Source organism: Barbus barbus (genome assembly GCF_936440315.1).
Source record: "Barbus barbus genome assembly, chromosome: 23".
Lineage (NCBI taxonomy): Eukaryota > Metazoa > Chordata > Actinopteri > Cypriniformes > Cyprinidae > Barbus > Barbus barbus.
This window is the reverse complement of record NC_136751.1, coordinates 20,536,555-20,557,270: the sequence shown is the minus strand read 5'-3', so window position 1 is coordinate 20,557,270 and position 20,716 is coordinate 20,536,555. Positions and strand designations below refer to the sequence as shown.

The 20,716-nt window shown below is 36.7% G+C and overlaps 1 protein-coding gene across 1 annotated transcript; it reads left to right on the top strand.

The window, feature by feature from the left end:
• Positions 1 to 12,185: 12,185 nt before the first annotated feature.
• Positions 12,186 to 19,126, top strand: LOC306842818 (CMP-N-acetylneuraminate-beta-galactosamide-alpha-2,3-sialyltransferase 2-like; the record flags this gene model as incomplete). The annotated part of the gene is made up of 6 exons (XM_079373908.1): positions 12,186 to 12,677; positions 14,360 to 14,553; positions 16,611 to 16,790; positions 17,922 to 17,967; positions 18,122 to 18,241; positions 18,953 to 19,126. The coding sequence occupies 6 exons, from the start codon at positions 12,186 to 12,188 to the stop codon at positions 19,124 to 19,126; spliced, it is 1,206 nt and encodes a 401-aa protein (XP_079230034.1).
• Positions 19,127 to 20,716: the final 1,590 nt, after the last annotated feature.

Genomic DNA, 20,716 nt, shown 5'->3' with positions numbered 1-20,716 from the left:
TAGTACAGAAAATAGCAAATAGGGCACCTGCTGCTGAACACACTAGAGTTGTCTGTAGATCTGTATTCTTATGTGTGTGTGTGTGAGCATGCATGAGTTCTCTGGGTTTCCCTTTCCCTGAGAGACCTGCTCCCAAACCCAAACAGATGGAAGACTTTTCTTTCAGATGCTCATCATATCAGATCACTGAAAATGTAATGGTTATTACAAACAGTAACAGTCCCAAAATATCTTTTTGAGTTCAGACTAGACGGAAACATGACACTCTCAGCTCTCACTGTTTAACCTTTGTGCTGTGCTGAAAATCCTCATTTGATTTTCCTGTCCAAAATTATTGGCCTTTTAAAAATTGCTTGTACATATTTCATTATGCTATATTATCACCAAATCTTGGATTCAATATTTTTGTCAGCTACTATTTGTTAATTTAGTACAAGTTTGGTATTTCTTATTGGAACTAATTGGTCTTAGGCCACATTGATCTGAGCTTATGTACCTCGGTTTTTGAGTGAAAAAGCATAATTTGTGGATCATTTTGACAATGTTCACTCAAAAACTGTGCTAAGTAAAAGAAAACAAGTCAATTAAAAGATTGAATCCAATATTTAGTAATAATATAGCATAACAAGACATTTATAAGCTACTTTTTGTAAAGTAAATTTAAAAAAAAAAGTACAAAAATTATAACAGTTTTAAAAGTTGTTATACTCTCTGTGAGAGAGGTTATGGGTTTTAGTCCAAGTTCAAGTTTATTTGTACAGCGCTTTTAATGATACAAATCGTTGCAAAGCAGCTCTACAGAAAATTAAGTTTTCACAATATATTTATATATTGCAGAACCTTAATATATTTAACTTATGGCAAAATTTGGTAATTCTGTATGTTGTCTGAGCGTTGGCATCCTCTGAGGGGTTGGCATTATCTTTTCTCAGGTGTTCGGTCATCTCAGATCATTTAAGGGTTGGATCCGGACTGAAGCTTCTGTCATTCCTAGTTACCACGGGATGTTAATCTTGTGACAGAAACAGAGAAACAAATAGAGACATAATTAGCGTAGCTGCTGTTCCATCTAAGCAAAAATGATTTGTTCAACCCAAGCTAAAGAATAATAATAATGTACATTTGATCAGATATAACTGCAGTACAAGATTATAAGATGCATTATGTGAATGCTTGGCTAAAGAGATGTGTCTTTAATCTAGATTTAAACGGAGAGAGTGTGTCTGAACCCCGAACGTTATCAGGAAGGCTATTCCAGAGTTTGGGAGCCAAATGTGAAAAAGCTCTACCTCCTTTAGTGGACTTTGCTATCCTAGGTACTACCAAAAGTCCAGAGTTTTGCGACCTTAGGGAGCGGGTTGGATTGTAGCGTGGTAGAAGACAAGTTAGGTACGCAGGAGCTAAACCATTTAGGGCCTTATAGGCAAGTAATAATATTTTGTAAATGATACGGAACTGAATAGGTAGCCAGTGCATAGACTGTAAAATTGGGGTAATATGATCATATTTTCTTGATCTGGTAAGAACTCTAGCCGCTGCATTTTGGACTATCTGTAGCTTGTTTATTGGAGATGCAGGACAACCAGCTAGCAGTGCATTACAATAGTCCAGTCTAGAGGTCATGAATGCATGAACTAGCTTTTCGGCATCAGAAACAGGCAGCATGTTTCGAAGCTTGGCAATGTTTCTAAGATGGAAGAATGCTGTTTTTGTAACATGGGAAATATGATTTTCAAAGGACAAGTTGCTGTCTAATATAGCACCCAGATTTTTGACTTAAGAGGACGTAACATTACATCCGTCTAGTTGCAAATTATAATCCACGAGATTCTGTGTACTGTTTTTTGGTCCAATAAGTAATATCTCTGTCTTATCTGAATTTAATAGGAGAAAATTATTGGTCATCCAATCTTTTACATTTTTTACACAATCTATTAGCTTAGTTTAGAAGTTTCATCTGGTCTTGTTGAGATATATAGTTGAGTATCATCAGCATAACAATGAAAACTAATCCCGTATTTTCTAATAATATTACCAAGGGGCAACATGTATATTGAAAATAGCAGAGGACCTAGGACAGATCCTTGTGGTATTCCATACTTTACTAGTGATAATTGTGATGACTCCATTTAAATGAACAAAGTGGTAGCGATCGGACAGGTAGGATCTAAACCATCTTAAAGCCTGCCCTTGAATACCAGTATAGTTTTGTAATTGATCTATGAGTATGTCATGGTCTATAGTGTCGAACGCAGCACTAAGATCAAGTAATACTAGCAATGAGATGCAGCCTTGGTCTGAAGCAAGAAGCAAGTCATTTGTAATTTTAACAAGTGCAGTTTCTGTACTATGGTGAGGCCTGAAACCTGACTGAAATTCTTCATAGAGATAATTTTTTTGCAAGAAGGAACACAATTGAGCAGACAACTTTTTCTAAAATTTTAGACATAAACGGAAGATTTGAAATGGGTCTGTAATTTGCCAGTTCATTAGAATCTAGTTATGGTTTCTTAATAAGAGGCTTAATAACCGCCAGCTTGAATGGTTTTGGGACGTGACCTAAAGATAACGATGATTAATAATATTGAGAAGCGGTTCTTCTGCTACAGGTAACAACTCTTTCAGTAGTTTATTGAGTACAGGATCTAATAAACATGTTGTTGGTTTAGATGCACTGATAAGTTTATTTAGCTCTTCCTGTCCTATAGTAGTAAAGCACTGCAGTTTTTCTTTGGGTGCGATGAATGAAGCTGAAATACTAGACACAGTAGAATATACATTTGATATTGTATTTCTGATGTTATCTATTTTATCATTAAAGAAATTCATAAAGTCATTGCTGTTACACTGTGAGGGAATATTTAGATCGGGTGGCGTCTGTTTATTTCTTAATCTAGCCACTGTGCTAAATAAGAACCTTGGATTGTTTTGGTTATTATCTATGAGTTTGCGGATATGCTCTGCTCTGGCAGCTTTTACATACTGTTTTTCCACGCAATTCTAAAAACTTCCAAGTTAGTTTTTCTCCATTTGTGCTCAAGATTATGAGTTTCTTTCTTGAGAGAATGGGTATAACTGTTGTACCATGGCGCAGTAAGTTTTTCTCTAACCTTTTTCAATTTGAGGGGGGCAACAGCTTCTAATGTATTAGAGAAGATAGTGCCCAGGTTGCTAGTCATTTCGTAGCACTTTATCAACATTGACCAATAGATCTGAGAGGAAATCTGCAAATTCTTTTAGGAAATCTGTATATGGCCCTGGCGGTCTATACACAGTAGCCAGAGCAAGAGACAGGAGAGATTTCTTTTGCATATCTAACAGTGTAACATTAAGCAGAAGTATTTTGAATGAGTTAAACCTCCTGTATCCTGTTTTCTGAGTAACATTGAGAATATCACTATATATTGTTGTCCAAAGCGATAACATTAACTAGCATTTCATTTTTGGGAAAAAGAAAATCTGGGTCAAAATGACTGAAACACAACATGACGGATAAGCACATTAGATTGATTAGATTATTGCAGTTTGAATTTTAGCAAGCGCACACATCTGTATAGCTTACCTCATTTACTAATTGTAAGTTAATCCGAATTAAATGTTAACAAAATAGCTCTAGGGTTTATTCTAATTTTGGAAATTGACAGATTTCGGAAAGGTATAAAAGACAACGTACAGCCTTTCAATCTGTCATTGCAGCACTTTCATGACATCTGGATATAGCGTGAGCAACATTTCAGTGAAGTGGTGAAGTAAGGGTTAACTGTGTCAGTAATGTGGTGTTCTGGAGCCAGTGTTGCCCCTGGTTTTCTTCTCGATCGATGGGCTCTGCGACAGGCCTTGGCATCTGGCCCCAGTCTAGGTGGCCTTAGAGGATCTCTACTGGTTGAGTGAGGGAGAGAGAGACATTTTTGAGCACTGGAGAAGAAATACTTTCACACAGAGAAAGTGATGAAAAACATCATTAAAAGAAGACGGCATAGGAATGATTGAGAGAATGGAGAGGTAGGATATAGTAAATGGCCACGGTAGCCTGAAAGAACATCTTTTTCTGTACTTGCCAAATAGAAAGAGATACTGTAGATAGAGGTATAGTCACAGATGCATGGATTATTCATGAATATGCTACAGGGACCCAGCAAGGAGATATGAGGCGTCAAACCTGTGCAACAGAGGCAAGGTCAGTGAGGAGCGGGTAATTGAGGTCCACATATTGACCACATATTGTATTCATTTGTGGGCTTTTAAGGAAGACTTCAAATTTCCTTTCAAAAGTTCATAAAGTTTAAAAAAGTTTAAATCACTGCAAATAAAGAAAGAAAGAAAAAGTTATGCACCATATTAATTAATTTGTAGCATTTTAAAATTGTGTTTCATACAGTTTATTTCTTTTACATCTAATATATTTTAATAGTGATTTAGAAATAATTTCCATATCATCTTATCTGTATTTGCCGTAATTTTAATGTATCACAACATAATGTACAGTATGGAAAATTTATATTTTGACATTTATTAATTTGAAAATATCACTTTTAAATTTGTTTTCCTATAAACAGATAAAAAACATATTTAGAGGAAACTAAAATTTTCTTTGAATATTACTTTACTTAATTACTTAATAATACTTATTTTAAGCATATAACCTCACTCAAATTAATATTTTATTTCTTATTTTCCAGCAGCAATATTTGCAATATTGATAGGTCACTTGCTTCACCTGTCCTGATGCCAGAACTCAAAGTCAATGTTCCTGAATAGGACCTTACACACACACACACACACTGGCTTTTAGAGCCTGAAGCAGAGATAGGGGTGCTGAGTCAGACACTTGGGCAGCTGCAGCTGTTAAGAGCTCCCACGGCACACAAACACAAATTTGTGGTGAGGCAGTTTATGCGAGAATAAGACCCGGTGACTGTACCATCCATCGCTGCTGTTATAAACAGATCTCTCCTGTCTCTCCTATACAAGCGTTTTGAACTCCTAGTTCTGCATGATGTGTTTGCTGCTTCTTTGAGATGATTTCTGCTCTGATTTACATTCTAAGATCGAGAGCTACAGAATTTCCCAGGCCTTTGAGATCCATGAGGGCTGTTTTCTTCAGCATTGTAGAGATGTGTCTGTAGCTTATGGCTGCTTATAATAGATCAGCTTCTGCTGGACATGGAGGACATGACTGGTGGCATCCCCTGTGGATTTGGTTTGTCAAGAAAGGCATGATGAAGGGTCAACAGTTGCTCCAGGAGAATGCGACTCATTGCCTTTGGGTACAAATACAATTCACGGGTTAGCTGTATGCTGTTAACTGATCCAGTGCCTCCTCGGGGCAGTGTCCCAATTAGCAAGGATATGAAATACATTCTCAGAGTTAAAAGGAAGTGTTTGCAACTGTCAAATCAGATGGTATGAAATGTTTTTATGTTAGATTGTTATAAATTTGGTAAGAAATGTTTTTTATCTGTGCCCAAGATAATTGTGACATTTAGTTAATCAGGCAGAAACTTGTTTGGATGAGTCAAAATAGCACCTAAGGTTATATCTAGTTTTACTTTCATGTTAGGTGCACAAGACTAAATTAATTTTCCTTTGAGAGGGTATAAAATAAGACAAAACAGAAAAAAGAATGAAATAAAAATGCAATAGCCAGTATTTCATGAGAGGCAGAATGGGAAATAAAAACGACTGAAGCTGAAGGCTATACATAAATGAATTTGAGGCAGACATCTCTCTTTCATTTTCCGTCATTTTAGTTTGAGGTTTGAAGCTCAAGTGGAGTGAATGGTTATAGTTTTTTGTGATTAGTGTGACTCAGATAAAGTTATGAGACGTTTTTGTGATGCCGAAAATGTTGTAGCCTAAGGCACTTTGGTTAAAAAATGTCTTTTCACATGGCATTTTCAAATTAAGTTCTGTATTGTGTGCTCAGTTTGGGATTATTTATCTGAAGAATAAATCTGAAGAAACATTGATGACATACACCAGCATTAAAAGAGGTCAGAATTATGGCCCGTTTATTATTAGGCCACATTCCCAGAAATTAAATGCAATTCCTTAAGCAATTACAAAATGTGACCCTGGACCACAAAACCAGTCATAAGGGTAAATTTCTCAAAATTGAGATTTATATATCATCTGAAAGCTGAATAAATAAACTTTCCATTGATGTATTGTTAGGATAGGACAATATTTTGCTAAAATACAACTATTTAAAAATCTGTAATCTGAGGGTGCAAAAAAATAAAAAATATTGTTTTTCAAAGTCCAAAATTACATTTCAACATATTTATGGTAAATATAAATATACAAATTATACATTTACAGAATATCTTCATGGAACATGATCTTGACTTAATATCCTAATGATTTTTGGCATAAAATAAAAATTTATAATTTATTCTACTTTTTAAATGAAAAAACACAAGACGCAATAATCATACTTTTTTCCCCAGAGAGGCCTATCAAGCAATAATGTATCCAGCTTTAAAAGGGTTTAATCCATTAAACATGAAATTAGATTAAGCTTTAGGGCCAAGCCGTTGAAAATTACTATTTTATGATTAGATTAATCCTCAGCCGGGGAGAGAGTGCATTATTTGTCAGTACATTAACCCTAGAGTCACTGGACAGGCATCGGTTTCCCTCCCTGCTTCCAATCTGATCATAGACAGCACAAAACTGGAGCCGTCGACTGTTCAATATGTAAAAACAACCTGTCCAGCAGCGAGTCGGAGAGAATGCAAGCCCACCCAGTATGTGAATGTCTGCTCTTCTCTTTCAATTACATTTCCATTGCAGCCAGCTGTGAGGTTTCGTTGCCAAGGCAACTCAGACACCCACTCTACAGTGTTCGGCTCACCCTTGCTGAGCAGGCACATTGGTCAAGACCCACTAAAAGCGACCAAACAACAAAAGAGAGCGGGAAAGAAAGAGTAAGCTAAGGTCAGTGGATGTTTTTGTGTGTGATACCTGTGTATGGCCGAAGAAGGAAGAAATGCAGAATTTGGTGGTAGGGTTATCGTCTGAAATTGTCCTAGAGTCAAGAATCTGAGAAATAATCTTTTAAGTGTGACAGTCATGTTTAGATGTGTTGACCAAAAGTGAATAATAATGGTTACATATCTCAGTTGCCTGCTGTTTGTTGTGAGTCTAGCAACTGTGTGCTGATGGCTTTATAAATGAGAAGACTGTCATTTTGAGATATTGGATGGGGTAGGAGGATGTGATGCTTGGGGAGAAAATGAAGCATGAATTGAATAGATGGGGAGCATAATTCAGCTTTAAGAGGATTTTGCCTTTCATTTGATTTTATAGCCTATATATATGGTGTGCTGACTTCCATACTTTTTTTAGACAGTGCTATAAGTGCATCACACTTGATATATGCTGGTCCTGAGGTATTTTTACTTTACAAAGGTGGCTCTGAAGATTTATAGAGGTAATTTATGTAAACAAAAATAACACATTACAATCAGTTCAGTTACATTAATTTTGAAGCTTGTACATAGAACAATTAATAAAAATGTGAAATTATAAATAAAAATCCAGCTAAATGATTCACTTTTTATTAAACAATAGTTTACCAGTTAGAGTTCACTATGAGGCAGTGTTGGGGAGGAGTTACACGTAACAGTAAGTCATTTAATTACAAAATAAATGTATTTGTAATCAGTTACAGTTACTGATAAAAAATGTGTAATTAAAAATTACAGTTACTTATGGAAATGTTAATAATTAAAAATGGAGATTACATCTGAATTTGTTTTACATACTGATTTAATTGACTTCTTTCATAAATTGCAGTGACTGCTCTAAAATATGAGACACCAATGTTTCAGGAGTTTAGGACACATGCTTATTCGACAACTTTCTATTTGGGTTTATATATGCTTTATTTTTTTAATATAATCTGTTTTTTTCCCAAGGCATTGTTAGATGCCAGTGTTTCCTGTCATAGCTATGTAAAGATTTGATTTCAAAAACAGTATCATTGATATTAAACTATTTACTGTTATGATTTATATCTATTTAACCTCAGAACAATCTCAAAGTAGAAAGAGGTGCTGATTTTGTGGTGGCTATGCTTTAAATTAAATTATTGTAATCTTAAAAGGATTTTGAAAGCCTGAGAGTAATCAGTGTTTATAATTGTAAGGTTAACCCATGGCTGGTTTAAATGTTTGCATATGATTAACAGTTGAAAATATTACAAATTTAGCAAAGTAATCAAATGTTATCAGTTACATTTCTTTTAATAAAGTAATTACAATAGTTACACTACTTATTAAATTTTAAATAGGGTAAAACTAAAATCTGTAACATTTCCAAAGTAACCTTCCCAACACTGCTATGAGGTAGTCATAGTATGGACACTATATTGTCATAACATTGACAAACCATAAGTAGGCCTACAGTAATTATTTATCATGTTGTGATACATTTACATATCCGAAATCCTAAGTATATTACAAAAGCTTTATAATTTTTTTTAAACTGTGCAAGACAAAACTCAACCAATTGCTCCCATTTAAAAAAAAAAAAAGTAAAAAAAAAAATCGGATGTCATACAGTAATTCGCACAATGTAGGATATATATATCATCCACTCACTGAGGAAGTCTAATTAACAACATTTTAAATTCAAGCTTATTTGTGACCCTGAACCACAAAACCAGTCTTAAGTAGCATGGGTGAATTTGTAGCAATAGCCAAAAATACATTGTATGGGCCAAAATGATCAATTTTTAATTTATGCCAAAAATCATTAGGATATTAAGTAAAGATCATATTCCATGAAGATATTTTGTAAATTTCTTACCGTAAATATATCAAAACGTAATTTTTGATTAGTTATATGCATTGAGCTTAATTTGGACAAATTTAAAGGCGATTTTGTCAATAATTAGATTTTTTTGCACCCTCAGAATCCAGATTTTCAAATAGTTATATCTCGGCCAAATATTGTCCTAACAAACCATTCATCAATGGAAAGTTTATTTATTTAGATGATGTATAAATCTCTATCAAAAGGATGATGAGAGAACCTCATCTCGCTCCCGTCGCATTACGTCGCTACATGTAAGAGAATCAATCAGCAGCTTGAAGGATGTAGCAGAAATAAACACTTTGCCTGCAGCCTCTTTCCCTGTTTCTCTCATCAAACTGTGGGCGTCTAAAAAGAAGTAGCGTGTTTAAGGATGAGAACGTCTCAATCAAAGAAGTAGGCATTTACTGCTGCCGGAGAAAATGAAATCTGAAATTAATTTTTCTAATTGGAATGGAAGAGGAGAGCATTATGTGATCACGAGCGGCTCACCCACGCATGCAATCACACTCGCGTGATTTAATCTGCGGCCACAGTGAAAGCAGCACGAGCCACCTGTTTGTTTGATATGTCGATATCCTCTTCTAAGCCCGTGATTGAACTGTTGGCAACAGACAGATAGGCTATGTTTAAAACATAAGTGCTCTGCTGTCAGAGCTATACCTTTTGTGTATTTCTTTTAAGCATGCATCCAAATGAATGTGTTAATTAAAATATGCAAGCATGAACAAATTGGTTGGTGTTATTTTGTGAAAGCTGTGAAGTTAATGTTCTTCTAAGGTGCCTGAGCTGGTGTCTGTGCTCCACATAATATTCAGCTCTGGTAATTTAGCTCAGCAGATGCTCTACAGAGAATGTTCAACAGAAATTGGGGGTCACAAGAGAGACCCAAAGATAGAAACACTTCAACCGTGGTGCCTTCACAAAATGTGTGTGAGGGACAGATATCAGCGAAGATGATGAATTTGAAAAGTCAGTGAACGGCTTTTCATTTTCATCATCTTTCAGATATAGAATGGGGAAAAGAAGGTCTGGAAATTAAAGTATGAGTTGGAGGGATAAACTATAAATATTTTGCGAGTATATTGCAAATATTACAAGCAGAAAAGAACTGACAAGTATAAGAGCAGAAGCTAGTAATGTTTACATGCTTATTATGCTGCTTTTCTTTCTTTTTATTCTTTTTCTCATAAACTATACCTATGGTGGCATCCAAAAGTCTGAGACTGCTAGTGAAAATGCATCTATTGTCTATTCTTTTCTAGTTTGGTTTAATATTTTTATTTGCAAATCATGTTATTAGGATAGATTTTGATTCAAGTTGGATTAAAAATTAGCAGGAGTTGAGAAAATAGAATTTCTTAGTATTTTGTTTTTGCTTTTGCTTTAATGACAAAAGCTCTTGATCTAAACCTGTTCTTCAATGGGAACATTGAAATGCACTCTTTTGTACAAAGGAGTTCACATGGTCATTGTCAGAATTTAGCTTGTTTGATTGGTGATGCAAAACCTCATCATTTAGGATTGCATAAAATTTGTCATAATTTTTATCTTGGTTTAATGTTTTTAAAAATTCTTTCAGTGTATTTCAGACTTTAGGACTCATGTACATTTGCATTTGTGGTACAGTAAATTAAACATAAATTAAACCTTTTTTAAAAAACATTGTGCTTGATTTTTCTGTGTACATTTCAAAGTCATATTGGTGCAATTTGTATCTGGAGCAAAACACAGTTTGGCATGTAGTGGTGTGAAATATTTGTTTTTAATTATGCATGCCAATATTCGGTGCTTTTTGCCAGTTCTCTGAAAATTTGAATACGAAAATCTGTCTTAGAATTTGTGCATATTAAAAAAAGTGGGGGAAAATATCTTATAAATAAAAAATTAAAATAAATGCACTCTCTTTATATGCGTACTTAATTCTGCGCTTGTCTGTTTCCCTGTAGTTTAGAAGGTCGACCTGAATCAAGAAGAGCAGCTGTAGACACCAGCGTCTGGATTTCACTACCAGCCTAATGCACAGCACCCTCTCAGACTGACGGGTTTTCACTGGCAGCAAACTGGCAGAGAGAAAGAGAGCTCACACAGGTGGGCCAGCAGCAGCATCCCAGAGATTATAGATTTGGAGATTACAGGACAACAGCAGGTCAGGGCACACTGCCTTGTTGAAATCCGAGTTCTCCACCTCACAAATTCCGTTAAGAGCTGTCATCGTGAAATTGGCAAGCAAGCCCTGCGAAGCAACACATTCACACACACTCGGCTGATCACTTACTCCACTAGCTGCTAGGCAGATGCAGTGTTCGAAGAAAATTGGATGCTGTTTTTGTTTGCCTTTTTCTTTAATCCAGCTCCTTGCTGCTCAAATCCCTTTTTGTGCTTGAGCCGTCAGATTCTTTCAATCATCTTAGTTGCTGTCTTTTCTTATTATTTTTATGTGGTTCATTTTTATTATCCACTGACCTGGAGAGAGTCAAAGTGCTCAAATGATCAAACCATGATGCATAGAATATCCTAAAGTGTTTATCTACACTGGAATGTTCAAACCACACAGTTAGGAAGGGAACTGTTGGAACCAGAGGTTCCTCATATTTGAATCTTCAAGCTGCTTTCATTGAAGACACTGTAAAGACCAAGGGACAAACGCAGTGGCATGTCTCTGCACTTCAAGTAACTCGCAAAATACGCAACCACCGCCGAATGAATGAGACGGAAAGAGTTTGAAGAGTGTTGTAGAATGTAAAGCTATTCAAGATGTCTTCAAAAGAGCTTCATTACAAGACTGTGAGAAAACTCCACCCTTTTTCACCTCTGGCTGCGAAGTTCGACAAGGTGGCTCGCTAGACAGAGCGTGCGGCCGCGGACAAACCGGATTACAGTGACAAACTTGGACTTCTAGAGGACTGTAATGGAACAGACACGGATGGCAGCCTAGCTTGTCTGGCACTGAGATGTCAAAACCACAGAGGGGGCTATTCCTCCAACTGTCACTGCAGGGATAATAGAGCCGATCACACACACGCCTACAAACAGACTGATTTTTAGAGGCGAAAGACTGGTGTGTGTTTGAACCGTGGCAGTATAGACAGTTCAAAAGCGTGAAAGAGAGAGCTGGAGGAGATCCCATAGTGTAGGGGGAAGAGAGCAGAAATAAAGAGCAGTAAAAGGCTCCACAGCAGCGGTGACGCACTGAAAGAGAAGACTGACAAACTGGAGATCAGCAGTGGCAGTTCACAGGTGCACAGTTTTGTGAGATTCACACACTTTTGGGTTTAAAGCCCGTGCCTCTCAGTACGCAGAGTAGTACTGAGTCCAGGTTGGGCACGGTGGCAGGGGCCGGTTCATGGCAGTGGGGCGGGCGCATGCCGTCTGTGCCTCCGCAGCGAGAGGGACGCTTCGGCTTGGGATGGGGTTGGGGTTGGGCTGCATGGGCGCGGGCTCAGAGGGCGGGCGAGCTGAGACCCTGGGTGCCCACCGGAGTCGGACCTGCAGTAGCAGGAGAGCGTGGAGGCATGAGATGCTCCCTTCGCTTCTGCGTGGTCTTGGGATCCCTGGCCCTCCTGTTCCTCACATCGCTCTTCTTCTCCTTCTCGCTGAGAGGAGGAGCCGGCTTGCCTTACTTGGAACCCCCGGGATGGGAAGAGTCACGCAGGGTTAAACTAGTGCCCAGCTACGCCGGTTCACACCGGGTCGTCTCGGCCGAGAGCTCTCAGCAGAAGACATGTGCCTGCTCTCGGTGCGTGGGCGACCCAGGCGTTTCCGACTGGTTCGACGAGAACTATGACCCGGACATCTCGCCTGTGTGGATTCGGGACAACATCCAGCTGCCTTCAGACGTGTACTACTGGTGGGTGGTAAGTGATCTTATGGTTACTCACTGCTGCTTTTAGCTCTATCAACCCTTTCAGTTGATGTGGTTAGACTTTGTTGTGGTTCGATTTCATGACTTTGAGGCTTTCGACCTCATGCATTAACCAAATTGAAAAACAAGATTAAATGGCTTCAAAACTGTTGCATGTGAACTCGCGCCGTCCTTAATTAAAAGCGAGCTCATTTTTTTGTGCTTCTCTTTTTTTTAAATGAGAGAGGTTAGCAATCTGCAATTGTGCTTATGCATCATGTTCAAGCGACAGGAAGCAAAGAGGGTGTTTTTATTAAAAAGAACATGAGTAATGTCTGAAAAAAAAAGTGTGTCAGCTGAAAAGTGTAAGTCTGTAATACTTGCTCAGAGTGAATTAAAGGCAGGGAGGGTGCCGGACTGCATTAAGCAAAGGAAGCAGAAACTGAAGAAAATGTTAGTGGTGCTGTTAGAATGCTAGGTTGTTCTAGGCCATTGATAAGGTGCTTGATTGCTGATCCAAAAAAGAAAGAAAGAAAAACAAAAAAGAAAGTATTTAGTAATTGTTTTGGTAGTATTGGGCGTATTGGACATTCATTTCAGAGTATAATGGGTGAATTTCAATTAATTCAGTTCCTCTTCATTTTATTCAAATTCCAATTCAGCATCCTGTGGGCTGTAGCAAATTCAATCAAATTTCAATTTAATCAAGTCAGGAATTTCAAATCTGATTTTATTTATTTTAAACTGCTATATACAGTATATAAAGATGCACATATAACTTACATGAATATGCAGAATACTGTTTGAGATGGGTTAGTAAGTTTTTTTTTTTTTCTAAGTTTTGTTTTTGAAAGCAAGCTGTTTATTTTCAAAAATCCATTAAAAACCACAACATGTTAAAATATTATTACAATGAACAAAAACTTGTTTCTATTTCAAAATGTAATTTATTCCTGCAATAGCAAAACTGAATTTCCAGCAGCCATTATTCTAGACATCAGTACCACATGATCCTTCATCATACAGTTGTTCTTAATATTTTTGTAAAAACCATAATTTAAGGATTCACTGATGAATAAAAGTTTTAAAGAAGTTGCAGCATTTATTTGAAAAAGAAATTTTCATAACAACGTGATTTGTCAATTTAAACTACCCTTGATGAGTAGAAGTATAGGAATTTAAAACAAAGAACTCTTTCTGATCCTAAACCTTTGAATGGTAGTGCATAACTTTCTGTTGATGACAGAATCGTGTCTTAAACACAATAGCTTCTGTTATTTGGATGTGCACAGAGTAAATTCAGTGGCTGGCATCTGTACCCAGACAACATCTGCCAGGAATTATTAGGTCCAATGGAGACCTGGTAAACTCTGCCAATTATTGGCTGCAGGGACCATGAGGAGAGCAAAGGAGGGAGAGAAAACATGGAAAGATAGAGAAGGGGGTTGGTTGGAAGGAAGCCATGTCATGGTCTGGTCTTGGTCTTGGTTTTCAGAATGTGTTTTTGTTGGATCTTATTTTCTATTCATCACAGCAGAGGGCTTCAGCGGCTAATTGGCTGCCTGGATGTTTATTTTAGTATGCATGTGTGCACAGGCAGGTGTGCAGATGGTTTGAAGTTAAAAGATAACTGCCCAACCTTATGTTAGTTTCTTTCTTCCTCCCTCTCTTCTCTTCCCTCTGGGCCCTGTACAGATGTTGCAGCCTCAATTCAAACCCCACAACATCCAGCAAGTTCTACAGAGGCTGTTCCAGGTCATTCCAGGCCGTTCCCCGTACGGTTCGTGGGACCCTGCCCGCTGTCTGCGCTGTGCCGTTGTGGGGAATTCGGGCAACCTCCGCGGGGCAGGTTACGGTCCGGTGATCGATGGCCACGACTTCATCATGAGGTGAGTCTTGAAAAGCCACCGGGAAAAGAAGTAGGGAAAGAAAACAGTCTTTCAAACTGCGTATCAAAAATTATGAAAAAGATTTGGTCTTGTTTTGAAATTTAAAAAAATCACACATACAAATTAAATGGGTGCCCTAGAATCACAAGTTTTTTTTCACAACTAACTTATAGTTTTAGTTTTAATTCATTTTTTTCTGAAGTGTTTTTTAATTTTTTTATAATTAGAATTAAAGGTAAAGTATGTAATGTCTGTAATGTCTATAAAAAATTATATTGCAAGCACATTTCCAGTGTTTAAATTTTTTTAGGGAACATAATCCTAGAAATAGACTACTAGCTGCTATAGGAGATTTATTATCAGTAGTCATTTAACACTGAGAAAATGACATACTTCACCTTCAGTTGAGCAACCAACAGAACAGCTAAAGCTCTAAAAAAGAAGACCTTTGATAAAAGCCATATATGTATATTTATCAATATATTTATAGTTTAATTTAGCGTATGAAAATGTGTTTAAGTCAGCTGTATTTGTCTTAGTTTTAGTGTCTGTTTTCTGGGACACTGATCACAGTCAGATATGGTGGACTGATATTTGCAATTGCGGGTTTCAGTTGAATGAACATGGAAAAGGACAGAACGTGCGTATTGCCGCTTAAAGAAAAGAGTAAAATAATGGCCTGGGGGAGACGTTGAAGAACAGTGTATGTTTAGTAGAGATCAGAGAGACGGAGCGGCTGAAAGAGACGGAGATATAAATTGAGGTGCTATTTCAGTCAAGTCTTTATTGATTCAGCTCTCAAATCTCAAATTAATCCCGTCCTCCTCCGTATCCATCTCTTTCTTCTGCCCCACAGCAGCTGTCTCCTCGTATCTTTATTTGTTTAACTGCTGTCTGCTTTCATTTTGACACGGTTTAAGAGATGGTTTGAGCTTTCTACCTGTCAAATGAGTTTGCTGTTGCTGTTAATTGGCTCATATACATTTTCCATCGTCTGAACCCATTTTTATTATATTAAGTAAACAGTATATTGCTTGGAATCAGTTAGCATCCTTGTACTATATACCCACTGCCATGCATATACTCATGTATATACTTCTGTATTGCATACTGGTGTGTGAATTGTTATTATTTTATTATTTATTTTTAGTTCCTAGTACCACTAACTGTACTACTAATAAAGACTACAACAGAGCTGTAGAATAACAAACCCTTCTTGCACTTAAAATATATATTTTTTTATTATAAATGAGTGTGGTTTCCAGTTTAACCCGTGCTCTTTGGACTTTTGTTTATTAGAGCGATGATATAAGAAGAAAAACGCTTGAGATTTGATTGGTAAAACATCTCACTCGCTTTGAGTCTTAAGAAGATAAAGAAAGCGAGAGAGAGAGACTGCTTTGTACATTTGTTGATTTGCATTAAAATCTCTAGGACTATTACATCTAAAGCTTTTTAAATCCCGCTGCCTGAATACAAGCTTGAGATTCTGTGTTGCAAAACCTTGGTGATGTAAGGTAGTTCTCTGAATTTGAGTGAGTACATGTAGAATACAGATTGAATGAGAAAGGGAGGCAGTGTTTTTTCTAATCAGAGCATTTTGTCGAGAGCACATGAGCTGTGAAATGGAAGCTCTGACATCCATCGGGGAAACAGACGTGTCTCCTGAATAGACACCGACCCTGTCTGCGTTCCTGTCTGATCCACACCCTCTTTCCATCATCTTGCTTGTCTCTTGCAGTCTATTGCTCTTAAAGGAATTGCTTTAAGAAAAATTGTGTAATTTATTCATCCTCGTCATTCCAAAGCCTTGTTGTTTTTCTGTGGAACACAAAGGAGAATTTTGAATAATTCCCTGGTTATTATTTTCTGTACAATTACAATGAATGGTGATGTGTCTCGCTGGCTGCTTTTTTAGCCGCTTTTGCTGTCAACCTGAATGCACTTTCTGTTTGTTCACCTTACCCTGTCATGGGGAAAATAATGAAATGCCAAAGTTTCAGCGAAACTGAGGGAGCGTTTTCACGGTCTAATTCGATTGGATCTGTGTGTTCCAGGATGAACCTGGCTCCCACTGTAGGGTATGAAGAAGATGCCGGCAGCCGAACCACACACCACTTCATGTACCCAGAGAGTGCCAAAAACCTGGCGGCCAACGTTAGCTTTGTGCTGGTCCCCTTCAAGACTCTCGACTTGTTGTGGATCACCAGTGCCCTCTCCACCGGCCAGATCCGCTTGTGAGAACAGTAAAGCACACACAAAGATTTTAGGGAAAAAATCTAGATAGCTGCACTATTTTTTTTCCTTTCTTTTTTATTTTTATATAAATCATATTTATTTGTATTTAAAATGATTGTATTTTTTTATTTACTTTTTTCTTATTTTATTATTTAACCACAAATCTCTCTAAAGTAATTAAATTCTGTCTGTTAATGAATAAATGAACTATTCAGTTCAGTTTTCAGACACTAGATTTAATGAAAGTTTGGTTGTCGAAATCCTGAATTTCATTTTTTTTTATGTTGTATATTTTTATTTTAAATGTTTTTTCTCTTTTCTTATTTTCTAAACCACAGTCTATCATTTTAAATAAAAAAAAAATATATATAAAAAATAGATAGTGACACCCCATAAGTAAATGAGTTGTTTAATGATAAGTTTAATGAAACTATAAGTGAGTTTAATTTGGTTGTCAGAATCTTGAATTTTGATTTGTATTTTTTATTTATTTACATCTTTAATTTAAAAAAAATAAATGTTTTAAATAAAATAATTTCTTATTTTAAATTATTTATTTTTTATCCACAATTGGAAATCCTGCACATCACTTGAATTTGCTTATTAAATAACTTTAATATGAAGAGTCTGTTGACCAAAATTGTTCATATGAAGTTATTTAGTTACTACGCAGTATGGTGGGATATGGTGGGAGGTGTGTGGGATTATTCAGATTTAGGTGTGCGATATGTTTAAAACATACACATATCTCCTCCTGTTAGAGTGCGACATCCCATTAATAAATTAGTTGTTCATTTCAGCTTTCAGTCACTATGTGAATTTAATGAAATTTTGGGTGTCAGTCCCTGAATTTTGAGTCGTAGCTGTAGTAACTGCAGAGTGGCCAGTGAGACATTCATATATTCTGTCTGTGAGCATACTGCAGTGTTCTGTACCCAGAAATGCATCATTCAAATCACACACACTGCCACACATCACAGCGCTTCATCAACAACATTCTCTACTTCACTGAAAAACACCAGAAAGTTAGCAGCAGTTCTGCTCACTGTTTTTTTTTTATGAAAAGATGAAGAGATGCCAGAAGTGGGAAGACTTATAACTTTATCTTTCCAAATCGCTCTCTCTCTCAGCACTTACGCTCCAGTGAAGCAGTTTCTGCGTGTGGATAAAGACAAGGTAATATATTCCCACCCTGTCTCTCACAGATTTATATTCTCTGATTAAAACACACTTTAGACCCTGAACAATAGAACACTATCAATCTCACATTCAGTCTTTGTTTTCTCTGTGCTGCTATAAATCTGCATATGTATCAAATAATGCCTTGTAGGTTCAGATCTTCAACCCAGCTTTCTTTAAATACATCCATGACCGCTGGACACGTCATCATGGCCGCTATCCCTCTACTGGCATGCTGGTGCTGTTCTTTGCTCTACACGTATGTGATGAGGTAGGACTTTAAGGTATATAATAATACATATAATTCATACATGATGTTGTAAATTCAAAGTTCCAGTTTGAAATGTGCTCTGATATCATACTGAAATGTAGAATATTATATAATATAGCAGTTTTCTATTGTAAGAAGTCATTTATTCTTGTGTTGGCAGTGGCACAGCTGAATTTTCAGAAGTTATTACTTTAGTCTTCAATGTCACATGATCCTTCAGAAATCATTTTAACATGCTGGTTTGGTGCTCAAGAAACTTGCTTATTATCGAAGTTCAAAACAGTTCTGCTGCTTAATATTTTTTGTGGAAATGGTGATACATTTTTCTACAGGATTATTTGATGAATAGAAACTTTTATTTGAAATAGAAATCCTTTGTAACAACGTAGAAGTCTACTGTTGTAATTACAATGTAATTAATGTCACTTGTGATCAATTTAATGTGTCCTTGCTGAATCAAAGTATTAATTTCTTACTGACTAAAAAACGTACTTACTGACCCTAATCTTTTGATCTTTAGTGTGAACTTACTTTTATATTATAAATAATATATAAAGAATATGTGTGTATATAGCTTTTGTTTATAATGTTTAAGAAATGCTTTTAGCTTTTTATATATATAAAAAAAAAACATTTTACATTTTACATTCTACATTTTATTTACATTTCAAAGCTCTGATAGTGACTTCATTTCTGCGTCTGTCTCCATAGGTGAATGTATTTGGTTTTGGGGCGGACAGCAGGGGAAACTGGCACCACTATTGGGAGCAGAACCGCTATTCTGGAGAGTTTCGTAAAACAGGTGTCCATGATGCAGACTATGAGGCCCAGATCATTGACAAGCTGGCCAAAGCTGGCAAGATCTCCATCTTTCCTGGAAAGTGAATCTGGGTACCAGGTGCAAAGAAAATGACCAACTGATGGACTACCATAAACAAAACCACCCATTATCCACAGTTAGTGTGCCTGTAAAACGTGATCAAGAAGTAATTTTTCATGATCTTATTACCATTCTATGCTGTCCCAAGTGGACAGGATTCTGGGCAGCATCCCTCATGATGTGGTGGTTTTAAGAGGAGACGCTAGTATTAAATGTACTAATGTGCTTTTCCTTGCAAGCCTACCTCAACAAGGACAAGGAACTTGACTTGGCAAGGAACACTAATATCTCACCACTAAACAGCATGTTAGGTATATGTGCTGGGAATGGATTTGGCTTATATTTATGACTTTTGTTTAACAGTGATGATACAGGAACTCTTATCTCGTGCCGAGGCCAGGTAGAGACCAACAATCTCTACCTGAGTGAGACCAACAATCACCATAGTGTATCATAGTACTCAAGTAGTTCTCTGTTGATTCGTTAAAGAGATAGTTGACCTTAAAAATAAAATTGTCATCATTTACTTAGCCTCATATCATTCCAAACCTGTATGATTTACTGTCTTCTGCAAAACACAAAAGATATTTTGAAGAATGATTGAACTCATTGGGGTCCAAAATAGTTTTTGCAACATTATCTAAGTCATACAGGTTTGGAATGAAATGAAGTAGAGTAAATGACAAAATTTTCATTTTTGGGTGAACTTTCCCTTTAACTAAAAGCTTGGATAATGGCGGGTCATTTCACTAGCGTTATAGCACTGCACCACGTCACCAGGCGCATGTGGCTGAGTGGACTTCCAAGTTCGTGCTGTTAAACCGAGCTTTATTTTGTCTTATGAGATATTCTATGTTTCGATGTTCGTGTTTGAAATGATCATGCTAACAGTTTGTGATCACTATGTGCGCACAGCAGTCTGAACAACCTTGTATTTTTGGTTCGTTCGTTTTTGCTAATTGCGTTCGAGTACTGAACATTGGACCGATACTTGACACCAGGAGCTAAAACCACTGACACAGTCCAATATGAACACACATGAGCAATATATTTAGTATATGTGGATTGTTTAGAAACCAACGCCACTAAAGCTGTGGTGATTGTTCTAGAGATGCACTGTGAACAATGGTAAAGCTTCATTGTTGATCTTCAGCACACTACTAAATTTAACGTAATAGTGTTATATCATGGAAAATGACCGAAAAAAGAAGAAAGAAACCGAATATAAGCCGTCATGTATGAAGCCTGATATATTGCGATACAATTTATGACTAGCTGACAGACAGATCTTGAAGTTCTGGTGGAATTCATTGATCAGAGTTTTCTTGAAGTCATGTAGACACTCCTTTGCTGCTGTTCAGTCATTTACCATCAACAATAGGTGATTTTTTTATATTTACTGTAAAATTTGTATAGTTTTCCTTGTATAATTTATTATATTATAAATGTTTTAGACCATACGAAGGATAAGCAGAAAGATCTGCTTGAACGACAAATGCTTTCTGCAGAGCCCCTAAAGTGATGGGGAAAGTATACGAGATGGGAGTAAAATTACATTTCAATGCTTTTGCGTTCTCTTGCAAATTTTTGCGTTC